Raw genomic sequence first — 13,395 nt, 5'->3', positions numbered from 1 at the left:
TTTAAATTTTTCTTTATTTTTCTTTTTTCTTTTTCTTTTTTAATCCGTCTTTATTATTATTTTTCCTTTTTCTTTTTTAATCTTTCTTTATTTTTCTTCTTTATTCTTTCTTTAATTTTCGTTTTTACCTCTTCTTTTCTTTTATACAGTTTCTTTATTTATATTCTTTACTTTTCCTTTTCATTTATTTCTTTTTTCTTCTTTTTCTTTTTAATTTCTTCATCTTTCTTTATTTCACCTTCCCCTCACTTTTCTCCTTTTCTTCCCTTAATCTGTCCTTTTCCTTCTTTCTCTCTTCTCATTCCTCATTGACTCCTGCCGAACCCATTCACTGATTATTCTATTAATATTTACCTCGACTACCTCTTCATCTGATTAGCCAAAAGTCGAGGAAATTTCGTTAAAAGCCAATGAGAGGGAGAAATAATATTTCAGGGCAGAAACGGATGGTTGGAAGCATCTCTAGGGAGTTTCCCACATCTATCTCTTAAACAACCCCAACGCTTTACCAGAGGGATTTTAACCAAGAAACCGTTGATGAGATTTGCACCACTGGGGTAGCAAGTGAATTCATTTCAGGCCAAACTCCAACAACCCAACTATTATAATAAATGTTATAAATAGGAAATCTTGATATTTCATTGCAATTATTAATAAGGAGAGCAATATACATAACTGTTCATTTCATTCATTGCTTCGAGATAAGACCTTTATGAATTCATTGCAATTAGAACGAGAGAATTTGGGAATATTTTGGTCGGCTGTTTTGGCCATAACACTCGGCCTGGAACGAGAAGGAACTCAAATTAAAAATTTGTCAAGGTACATTTGGCACTGCAGCCTTTAGGACTACAATTATGAACATCTATTTTATAGACTCAGAAAATGTTTAATTCTTTAGGTATATATTCATGAAGAGTATAACCAATGTCAAACAGTCTACCAGGCACGAGTACACGATGTTATAATAGATATAAGTGAAACCTGTCCAATGAAGGTTGAAGAAATGCGCTGCATGGAAAAAAATTACGGGGTTGATGTGAAATGCGACTTAGATCTAATGACTCCAACCTTTCCTGCCAATTTGTGTGTTGTGTTATCATGGGCACCAAACACTAGGCTGGGAGATTAGATCATTCTACTACTGCAAAAAAGGAGTTCACTCCCGACGCAATGTTCTACCTGTATAAGTGCCAAACATGTCCTAATATGATATGTGCCAAATCTGGGGGGGGGGGGGACTAGTAAGAATACTTTTTTTCCTGCCTTGACAGAGTATAAAAAGAGCTTCGAAATCTAGTGGGTGAGGACTTTTCTTCCTTCCTACTTCCTCTTTCTTACTGGAGAGATGCTGCATGTTTATCACTGCTCTATAGTTTTTTTTCATAAAAAGTGCTCAACCGAGCTTATATCTATGGTCCCTCCCGTATAAAACATCTGCAACAAACACTCGTCTTTCTACAACAGCGCTCAACAATTTCCCTTACTTTCTATCTGTGCCTAAAAGCAAACAAAACTTCTATGAGCAGTTCCTTTCCTTAACTACTCGTCTGTGGAACAATATTGCAGGACTGCTTCCAAGCTGAATATAAACTGATCGCTTTCAAGTCTAACGTAAACAAGTTCTTGTTGAGCTGTCTTCTTAAATACTTAAATCGTACCCAAGGTCAATCATTCCTGACCATCACGTCATTGTCACACTGGCCACCTAACATTCATTAACTCTTATCCTTAACTAGCATTTGAACCTTGGTAAATGATGACCCCCCCCCTGAAAAGATGCCAAAAAATACGGACATAGTTGCATTTACACATGCACACACTTATTTTCACAAAAAACAATTCATGGTAGACAAATGTAAAAAAAGATAAAGAAAACAGGTAAGAAGGTACTTATTATGACCACGTTCAGGCCACGGTTAGAATGTTTATATTTCATTTATCATCAAGTTTAGCAACGTATGAAAAGAAAAAAAAGGGTCTTGGTGCGCGTTTTCATCTGCTAAGATTCACAGTGTATTATGTCGGCAGAAAGTAAAAGGCAGTTAAAAACACGTTGGAGACAAATACATTTCATTTATTAATATATTGTCTATGACAAGCTATGAAGATAGTAAATTAAGTTTATTAGACATTAGATTAACATACAGAATGCATTGTTCTCACAGAACAAAGACAGCACAAGCTGTTCTCTTAAAAGTAAATAAATTAAAATGTGTAAAAAAGACTTATATTTCCATGTGATGTTATCTATTAGTGAAAGTATCAAAACCTATGCTTTTCTCTACATCTATTGCAGAGCAAATAAGGAGGAAATCTGGTCTTATTTCTCGATTATGAGATGGAACAACAAAATCTTCTATTCACTAGAACAGAATAACTATTTCTGAATGTGTCAGATGCAAATTGATTTGGATTATTCAGACTACTATGCTCATCTTGAATGTTATTTTCACAACGTTTTTGGTTGATGTAACCTCTGGCTTTCTTTACATGTATCTTGTCATATTTGAGAATCTTTCTGTCAAACTTGCAAGTCTGCACTGAATTTCGAATGTAACCCTTTATTTAATCCAAAGAGATAGCACGCTCTCTTTCTCTCAGCCATGACCAGGTAAAAGTCCTAAGTTGCAATTGTATCTTGAGGATTACCTGCACTGGAAATCAAACCTTCAACCTCCAGAAGAGTGTGACTTAAAACTAAATTTTTCCAAGTATATTATCCACTACACCATGGATTCAACCATGGAAGGTGGAACGAAAGCATGGATTAAATAAAAAGGTTCTATTTAAAATCCCATGCAGATTCCAGAGTTTGACAGAAAGATCCCCGTGTTCAGCAAGATAAACTTATAGAAGGCCAGGGCTTACATCGACTAAACCGTTGTGAAATAGGGTTTGTTAAAAAAAATAATAATGACTGCAATGTATTTGTTTAGCCGCCATTTTTCGTGTGCTCGTGTAACAGCTGACATTACTTGTTTTTCGAGTTAAATAAACATTTTAAATTAAGTAAAAACACTGAAAACTTATCCAGCTACGTAGAAGAGTAACTAATCTTGCCTTTGGTAACATTTATTTTTTTATATATTTGACTTATTGACCAATTTTTCCATGGATTGTAAAAAAAAAAGAAAACGTGAAAATAACACTACAAATGAAACCAGCAGTCCAAATGATCCAAATAATGGAAATAACTCTGTCCGGGAAAATAGCATATCGCCAAGGGAGATAACTCTGTTCTCAATAGATCTAACCCTAGTTTTATGACGTTAAGTGGAATGGATGATCTTAAGAACACCTAGGACGGGACGCTAGTTTCTTGCCAATTATACATAAAGGAAAACTGGCACACATTTATATATCTGGGTAGAATTTTCCATTACAGCACCTGATATTCCTAAATGTCCATGTATCTAAGAACTAATCAAGCTCAAAGTCGTTTAACATTGGTGATCTGACAAGAACCGGTGTGTCAGAAATGATTGATATAAACGTTTTCCCAATATTCTCCATTTTTAACTGCTGAGATCCTAGCATTTGTCCTAGATCCATAATGAAGGCGCTTCTCTACAATAAAATGACCAATTTAAAAATCGGTTTCTTCCTGTACATGAAATGAAGCAGAACAATTTCAAATCTTTTGGATAACAGCTTATCGTTTTCATTAGGTCGTTTACAGAAAATAATGACCGGAAGAGAGGGGGAGGTAGGGCGGATATACATTTACAGAAACTATCTTGCGAATGCGGGGGTTGGGGTGGGGGGTAATTGCTTCAAAATATTTGATCCATTGCCAATTGTCAGATTGAAATGAGAAAAGGGATAAAGTTAAACGGTCATATTAGTTCTGCATGCCGATGGATGAAATACTCATGAAGGAAGACTTTCAAAAATGAAGGACATTAAAAATATTTACCAGGTTTTTCTAGTTCTTTCATCAACAAATCTTGGCAAATCATTTACTTTAAGGAGTTGTTCAATGCTTTCAGCTACAAAGGAGTTTATTGCTTGCAGAGAAAAAGAAATAATAACCCCCTCTTTAAAAATAATTAAAAAAAAGTGTAACAAGAACGGATCCATTCTGAAGATGCGTCCACACAATCCGTGCATTTAGCTGTTAAAATGCTATTTCAAATCTAACCGTGACAGACTTAGAAAAGTGCTAAAATGCATAGATTTAATAGGTGTATTCAGAGATAAAATATAATAGACCAATGAAAATATTATTTTAAACTGAAGCATGACAGACAAATAAAAATGCGATTTCAAAGTGGAAAATGACAGACCAATACAAATGCGATTTCAAGCTGGGGAATAAGAGACTAATGAAAATATTATTTCAAACCAAAGAATGATTTATTAATGAAAATAACATTCAGTTCTTATCAAGGTGAACCAGTAAAAATATTATTTTAAACCGGAGAGTTAATTCATTATAACTAAAAATTCTATTATAATATAAGACTAATTAAAATTCTATTTCAAACTGAAGCTTAATAAACCAATGAAAATCATGTTTCAAAGTTTTGTGATGTTTGCCGGCGGCGGCGGCGGGGGGGGGGGGTATTATTAACGATTAATGTAATGGAGACCTTAAAATATAAAACAATCTATTAACAAGAACTGACCAATGAAAATACAATTTAATATCAAAGCATGGCAACGAAACATCATTTTTAACTTATGTAAACATAATTCTAATATTCCACTGGAATGGTCATAAAATTTCGATTTGAAAAAAGTTCAAATAAAACAAGCAAGCAAAACCTAGCTGATAGGCGGATATAAGTAGGGAGAATTTCGATTAGGTGATGAATGCAGGGAAGGAGAAATTAACTTTTTGTTAGTCTTGTGTGCGAGTGGAGGAAAAAAAGAGCATTTTCTCCTAACCGGAATCATTATGACATCTCTATAATAGATATGAGGGAAAACGAATTTACACATATCCAAAGTAAAGGTAGAAACCTTAGAAAAAGATCTTCGATCTGTAGTAGAATGAGTAGAACGAGGGCGTCAATCGATGGTAACATTTAATGCTACTAAGACTAGACTGTTTTCTCTTAACAAATATAAAAGAAAAACACTGATTGCCGTAACAATAACACCCTACCAGAGAGTCCATCATTCAAAATCGTTGGCTTAACATTCACAAGTAACATGAGTTGGAACAAATACTTTGAGGACAGTGCCAAGGTTGCTGAAATGAAGGTGAGATCCTCTACTGTTCTAGAAAATTACTCACATCTGAGAGTATCCTTTAATTCTACAAAGCCACCATTCCTCCATGCATGCAATATTGTTGACATGCATGAACTGGTGCATCTACCGCGTCTCGCTCTCTCTCTTCCTTCCTCTCTTTCTCTCTTCTCGTACTAGTACAAAAAAGAGTTTCAAATCTAATAGGTTTCACACTATCAGCCAAACTACAACCTCAGTTCAATTGCCGCAGTGTCGAAGCCCTATGCCTGTTTTAAAAACACTTTAATGGAATGTGCTATGATGAACTCCTAGCACTTGTTCCCCCTCGGCGTTCATACTCCCGAGCAAGTCAACAAGATGCAAAATCCAACCTCTTCATAGATGCCAAAAAGCCTTCTACTCTAGTAGTTTCTTCTCTTGTACTGCTTTGGAATTCTCTCAATGTTTCTTACTTGCTTGACTGTACTGACATGCAGATGTTTAAATGTAATGTGAAAAAACGTCTTGTTAGCATTACTTTGTTAGAAACGATCCCCCATAGTAGCTCCTTACGTCTAGATGATAATGTTTTTTTAGAGTGAAAAAGAGTTGTTTTTTTTGTTTAAAAAAAAAGTATTTTAAAACAATATTTTACAATTTTGTGCTATTGCATTTAACTATTATATCGATGAAAATAAATAGGTGTCGTGGTTGCACGGCAATTATTGATGAGCTGGCACCCTTTGTAAAACTAACTTGATTAAGAAGTGTATTTTCAATCCAGATATCTTAGATCAGTCCATTATGTTGCACATCAAAAACCACTTCCCATCATCTCCAGACAAAGACCTTTCGGGCACAATAGCATGATGCCACTAACATACCTTCACAAGGCATGATACCAGCAGAAGGAAGAAAAACTAATTCGTACGTCTCAAATTTGTCCCCAAACACTTTTATGACAACCATTTTGGTTTTGGGTCTGAAGTCTGATACGGGTCGGCTCAGTTAATAACCCTGCCTCTTTGTTCACATTCCGCCCCTCGAGATGATGCTCACGTCGATATAGTTGCTCCCAACGGTGATTATCTGTCAGATGCAGTTGAGGGTTTGGACATTGTTTTAAGCAATGGCAAAACAGGTGCGCGTTTCATATTGAGTTTTATTTTATAAGTTGGTCGAGCAATAAGAATTTCCTTGCTTCAAAAGCAACAAAGAAAGAAAAGGAATAAAAGAGAAGAAATACGTATTTTTTCTCGTTTTTTGTCCAATAAAAAATGTCAGTTATTTTATGAGTTAAAAAAAGGGTCAATCTGAGAAGTTGCACGTACATGTAGAGTTCATATGACAACGTCGATGTGATTATCTTAGATTTTAAAAGCATATAAAACCACCTGTGAGTTAGTATTTGTTGTATGTATTATTAAACCTCTCTCACTTTCTCTCTCTCACCCTCTCATACATACACACAATCTCTCCCTCTCTTTCTCATAGAAAATATGCAAGATTAAAGTGTAAAACCCCACCAAAAATGACAGAAGACAAATATGCTTTGCAAGTGTTTGTATATACGATATATTTAGTTAATATTTTTAAAATTTTCAAATATAATGATAATCTCATTAAGAGAATTTTGGTTTTATTAGTGGTAATAGCAATAGCGTAGGAACACACATATTGTATTAAAACTAAATTACCTAAGTGATAGAAAGTTTCCTCCATTAAAAACAAATGCCTGTATGAAGTCTCCCTTTTTGACAGGACGCATTTTTATTTATACACATATATATATATATATATATATATATATATATATATATATATTTAATAATGAAAAATATTTTGGTACATAAAACATTGATAACTTATGTACGCAAAAAAATATATATATATGTGTGTGTGTGTGTGTGTAATAATATCACACACACATGTACATAAAAATATCACACACACACACACACGTATGTAATAATATCACACACACACGTATGTAATAATATCACACACACACAAATGTACGTAAAAAATTATTATGTGTGTGTGTGTGTGTGTGTGTGTGTGTGTGTGTGTGTGTGTGTGTGTGTGTGTGTGTGTGTGTGTGTGTGATAATATCACGTTATAGTAAAAGTACTGGAGTAAAAAATTAATTTTTCTAAACTGAATTTTGACACATTATTCTTTAATAAATTCTCGTAACTTTTTCGGTAAAAAAAAAAATTAATTTGGTAAAAATTCAGTTGTTTGTCTCTTATTCACATATACAAATAAACTAATACTACTTCTGCACCGAGTTTAATAAATCGTCCTCCATTTATAATTAGACCTTGTTAATTCATTAATCGTTTTCAATCCTCTCATAATATTCTCCATCATTCAACTGACAATCTATCAACCTTAGATGAGCTTCAACAGGCATTTCTGTCTGGTTCGCCCATGGCCTGTGGTGCCACAATAATCACAAAGCTTGGTATCTTTGATGGTATCACGAGCCTTTTTCGGTTTGTTGCGATGCTTGTATATGCTTGCTGCAGCGGCTGTGACTGAGGTAGGAGTCTCGGATAATCAGCTTGCAGAGGGCTTGACGCTCTCTTTGGCCTCAACAAATTGTAGGATGTCCTCAAGGCTCACGTGCTGTTTTACCTGGCTGAGGACATCTAGTCGGATGTCCTCTTCTTCCAGTCACGAATGAGTGTGTTCCGAATCATGATGTCACTGAAATCGACCTCCAGGGCACACGTGCATGTCTTCTTGAAGTTACAGACGCTGGCCTGTCCGTGGAGGCAGGCAGCGTACATCCTCACAGGCTCATCACGGTCCTAGCAAGTTTGTTGAAGTTGGAGACGAGCAACCATGATGTTCTCTTGGCGAACTACGAGGCTTTTAATGTTTCCGAGTATGGTCTTTTCGTCCTTGGTTGTTAGGGCACCAAAAGTTCGTTTGAGATCCTTTCGAACACTGTCTTCGCAGCATTTGAGGAGTTGGTGTGCGATGTCTGTGCCGTGAGCCGAGTCGCAGCCTTGTACTCTGTCCAGCGCAGCTCAAAGTAGGACCATTCCTCGCTGGTGCCACCTGCTGTGACGATCGTCCGTTTCACCCTTTCCACTTTAGGGGCGCTGGCGGCAGGAGCTGAATGTGTGGTCTGGTCAAGTGGATCGACTGTGCAGGCGTGGAGGTCAATTAAGTTGAGCAGGACATTCGGTGGGATGTTGTCTGACCAGGTGGTCTCGCAGTCAGGTGTGGGGCATGGAATGCCAGGCATTGTTGGCTTGAGACTTGTGATGAGAAAGAAGTCAAGCGGCCCGATTGCAAGGGGCTGTAATCATAGATGAGCTTCAACTCTTTAGTCAATCTTCTTTATTGGACCAATTATTACAGCACCTGGAAATACATAAAATAGAACAACAACATCATGTAAACCTCATTAACCACTGATTGTTACAGCTGGTGAATGTCAAAAATACAATCTACACGTGAGGACACGTTAGAAAAACAATATGCAATAAAATTCTCTTTTAAATTTGGGGAAAATGCCACAGAAACGTATGGAATGCTTCTGACTAATTTTGGACCATCTTGCATGAATCGAGCATCAGTTTTTGAGTGGCATAAGAGATTCAAGGAAGGCGAGAAGTCTGTGAGGGATGGTGAGATGTTTGAGAGGAGTAAGGAACTCAGAACACCAGAGTTGATTGGCTGAATAAACAATCTCATGGATAAGGACCATCGTGTGTTTATAGAGACAATAACCGCACAGTTTGAAGTTGGCGTGGAGACTGTACACACACTTATTCACAAGAAACTGAAGGTGCAGAAGATCTGCACGAGTGCATCAGTTCACAACTCCATCCTTGTCACAGACCATTTGATCAAGATAGTTCATCACCCTCCCTACAGTCCAGACTTTGCTCCATGTGATTTTTGCTTATTCCCTAAGCTCAAGGAAAACCTTACAGATTGTCATTATGAGAAAATTATGGATATGAAAGTGGCTGTGACGAGTCAATGACAAACTCAAACAAGAGAACTTCTATGGGGCCTTCTAGAAGTTGTTGGAATGGTACAACAAGTGCATTGAAGCCGGGGGAGATTACTTCGACGAGAATATGTGTACTATCAATAAAACTGCCCATACGAAAAAAAAAAGTTATGAAACTTATCGAAGGACTCTCGTACGTCTTAATTCGCTTCAGTTTGTGTAGATCATTTACATCTCTGCATGTACTTTTATAAGAATATACAATTTATAAGTGTTCACATTAACGTCCACCTTCTTTCAAACGCATTTTTACTCAGGAAGACACACAATGTTTACACATTTTCAAGCATGGAGTTTTAATTGCTTATTTCTTTTTAATTATTTAAGTTTTGGTACTCCTGCAGTATTTTACCCACCGATTTCACGATCTTAGCCGAACGTTGACGAACGCTTTCGGCGTTAACGCCGACGAAAGCCGAGAATTCAGAGCTCTACGGTGCAAGAACGCTAAAAGTATGTGAATAGCAACAACATTACAAGGAAAAGATATTACACACACACACAACAAAATGGATAAAATTAATACAAAAAATTTGGATAAAATAAATCACAAACACTTACCGTAAGTTTTTTTTAAAGTAAAATAAATTTATTTTGTTGAATATTTTTTTTTTTTTGGTTCATTTTGTTTTCCGATAGCTTTTTTTTTGGGGGGGGGGCGGGGTAAGCAACAGTAATAAACACTTCAATGTCTTTTTTTTTTTGTGTGTTTTTAACAAAACGTTATTAAACAGTAACAACAATGTTTTTTTTTTTTTTTTTTTCAGTAATGTTTGTAGGGGGGACAACAATTACTGTTTATCTTTAGTTCCGACTGGAAGATTTTCTACTGACTGTAGAGAGGCAAAGTAGGGAGCAAAGAGTTTTCAGAGGATGTGGAAAGAAGCTCCTTCCCAAACCGGGTAGCCTTCCGCGATTTGATTTATTTTATGGAGACAAAAGGGTTGTGTCCAAATTTTTGTCTCCACATAAATTCGCATAAATATGTTTCCAACAGCTCCCGGTTTTTTTTTTTTTTTTTTTTATCGCTAAATTAAATAGCTGAAATGAAAGGCTGTGTATTTTTACTTTGAACAATAAAATAACTGAAATGAAACGCTATGTGTGTAATTTCAATGAAAATTATTCGTCTGCTGCGCGTTCGTTTGAAGCGCCCTGATTGGCTGATAGAGTATCGTATCGCTCGCCATGTTCCGGCGTTTTCCGACGGATGTCGATCAACGCTCGGCTAAGATCGTGAAATCGGTGGGTAAAATACTGCAGGAGTACCTAAGTTTTAATTGCTGGTATAATGTTGTAGTCTAGCGTTTCTAAAGTTCAATGTTTGCTAACATAAACCAGTGACATTTTATTCAACATGTTCCCCTAAGAAATACTCTAATTGAAACTTTATTAAATAAAGAAGTTGAGGAGAGATGAAACAACATACAGTGAGAGAGGATGAGAGTAATAGACAGAAACTTTATAAAAAGTAAATAATTAAAGAAATTTTTTTCACTTATACTCACTCTAAACAAGGTTCATTGCCACTGAGATGTAAGGCACTACTCTGAATTAGGAACTATATCTACAGTGACACTATAAGTAGGGAGTTGAGTAGCGAGATATATACTTACTTTACACTTAAAGTTTTGAATGTTAGTACAGTCAGGGAAGCAGGATACAGGAAGGAAATTTTAAAGTCTATCAGTTCGAGGGAAATACATTCAGAGTATAAGGCTCTTTGGTATTAGGAGACCTCTTCAGAGGAGGCATAGAAGTTTTTTACTTGTCGGCTTATTCAAAGTTATTTGCTTCAAGGTCGTTGAATGTTTTTGACTCCTAATGTGAGGTATGACACCAATGATTTTGACGATCGTTTTTATAACCACAACCAATGAAAAGCTTCCAAAGTTACTATAAAAATTGTCGAATTTTGGATTCAATCAGTTCACAGTTGTCTACGTCACAAACCGCATTTGATTCTTCGCCGCCATCTTTGTTACAGGCAATTACTTCACAGTCAGTATCGGGACTGCACTGTTTCTTCACTGACATCTTTGTTCAACATAATGTCTCAACATTTAACAAAGGTAATGCTACAAGTTCATTGGAGCACATTCCATTAAAGTACTTGTAAAACAAGCATAAGGATGCAACATTGTAGACAGCGTTGGACCTCTTGGATTGGAAACTTTTTTGGTGAGGGGGGGGGGTTCTGTTCGGTAGACAGAAAGAAATGGTTTCTGTTTCAGTCCATATGTAGCAGCAATATTCCAAAGTGAATAAATTACAAATTACAACAATTCAAATGGATTTTCTTTTCAAATATAACAATCCCAAAACTGATGAATATTTTAACATGTATTTTTTGTGGTTAAAATATAAAGAAAATAGCGTTAGGTAAACAAACTCTGATTTATGCAGCTCTAGTATAATAATAGATTATATTGCTGCCTTTTTATATCAAGTAGGTGCAAAAATGTTTGCCTGCTTGTAGAAGAGGCATTATAAGCCATTGTAATTTATTTTATGTGTATTGTTATTACATAAATCACTATGATTAATTTATAACTTTTTATTCGAGATATTTCTGAAATATTCTCACCCATGTTGACACCAAAACGACCTTCTTTAGTCAACCTTTTCCATCATAACAATCTTGCCTCATTCTGCATATTCTCCTGATCTAACTCCCTCGGATTACCATTTATTTCAATGCCTTTCGGTTAACATCACGAACAGAGATGAAACATGAGTTATACTCATATTTCATATTAAAACTTAAAAAAAAGTATAAGCTCGTTGGCAGATGACATCAAGTTATAGAGATATCAAGTTATGATAAAGATTTTCAAAAACTTACATGGAATTTTAAATCAGCAAAACCTTTTCCACTGATCCAATAGATTCTAACATATTAAAGTCCGTTTTAGAGTTATTGTATCAGTATTTAAATGACATATATATATATATATATATATATATATACATTTTATATATATATATATATATATATATATATATATATATAATGTATATATTGCGATTAGTGATGGGACGATTCCAATACAATTACTGAATTAGTACTAAATTCCCGATTCCGATACAATTACCGATTCCGATTCTGTATAAATCTGTAAATATTAAACAATAAAAGTCTTATTTTGTACTGATTACCGTAAAAATTCATCTGAAATGTGCTTACATTTTCTCAAACGTAAAAACACACTTGTGAGTGGGTGATCTAGTGATTTTAGTCTTACTGGAAGTTTAAATCAATAAATATTTATTATTTTATTATTACTACAAGCAGTGGAAGATGTTTCTTAAACTAAAATCAAATAAAAAAGATAATTTAAGGAATCGGTTTTGGCATTGGAAAATCGGCTCAAATTTTTCTGATTCCGATATCAATTCCAATACCCAAAATGTTTTGATTTTTCAGATTCTCGATTCCGATTAATCGTCCTAACACTAATTGTAATATAATTACAGAGCAATTAAATTCAGACAAAAAAATTTAGGTAAAATTGCATTGATACATGTGAGCTATCATCTAATGTGTTGGGCATTACATTTACAAGAAAAAAAAATGAACAAGACAGACGCAGTAAAATTTAAACAAAATAAAATTTAAGCAATGAAATTAACAACCTGAAATTTCCCGCTTTTCTAACCATCACACTGTAGTACAAAAGAAATACTAAAGCATAACAATAATTTTCAAAAACTAATATTATAATACCCCGCCCCCCCAACAAATGCTGAAAATGCCATCCGTGCAAATTCGCAAATCCCAGAAATGCATGATTAAAATAGCAAGGACAAAAAACCTACAGCAAATACCAATTATTTCATTCTCTTTATTTTATAATTAAGTAAAAAAAAAAAATATATATATATATACACACATGCATTACATATGCAACACAAATAATAACATTTCGGCTATTCTTACCCCTCCGTGCTTTCATACATTTATCCAGCCATTTCTTCTTTATCTACCTTGATCACAACGACTATTTCTCCTTATATATATCTCTAGAGTGCTAAAACTTTTTATTTAACTACTTTAATCATGACAATCCCAAAACAGAGGAATATTTTGACATGTATTTTGTGTGATTGAAATATAAAGAAAAAAAGCCTTAGCTAAACATACATTGATCCATTCAGCTTTAGGATAATAATAGATT

The 13,395-nt window shown here is 35.0% G+C and overlaps 1 protein-coding gene across 1 annotated transcript in view; it reads right to left on the bottom strand.

The window, feature by feature from the left end:
* Positions 1 to 7,262: 7,262 nt before the first annotated feature.
* LOC145285008 (uncharacterized) overlaps positions 7,263 to 13,395 on the bottom strand; it is a 343,910-nt gene continuing 337,777 nt past the window's right edge. The window contains exon 2 of the mRNA XM_080134094.1: positions 7,263 to 8,559. Within this exon, the coding sequence (XP_079990220.1) occupies positions 8,099 to 8,440 (342 nt within the window). The 5' untranslated portion in view covers positions 8,441 to 8,559 and the 3' untranslated portion in view covers positions 7,263 to 8,098. The remainder of the gene's footprint in view (positions 8,560 to 13,395) is intronic.

The sequence above is a fragment of the Euprymna scolopes genome, chromosome 9, assembly GCF_053919585.1.
Source record: "Euprymna scolopes isolate OS-2025 chromosome 9, ASM5391958v1, whole genome shotgun sequence".
Taxonomy (NCBI): domain Eukaryota; kingdom Metazoa; phylum Mollusca; class Cephalopoda; order Sepiida; family Sepiolidae; genus Euprymna; species Euprymna scolopes.
This window is presented reverse-complemented; position numbering and strand designations above follow the sequence as displayed.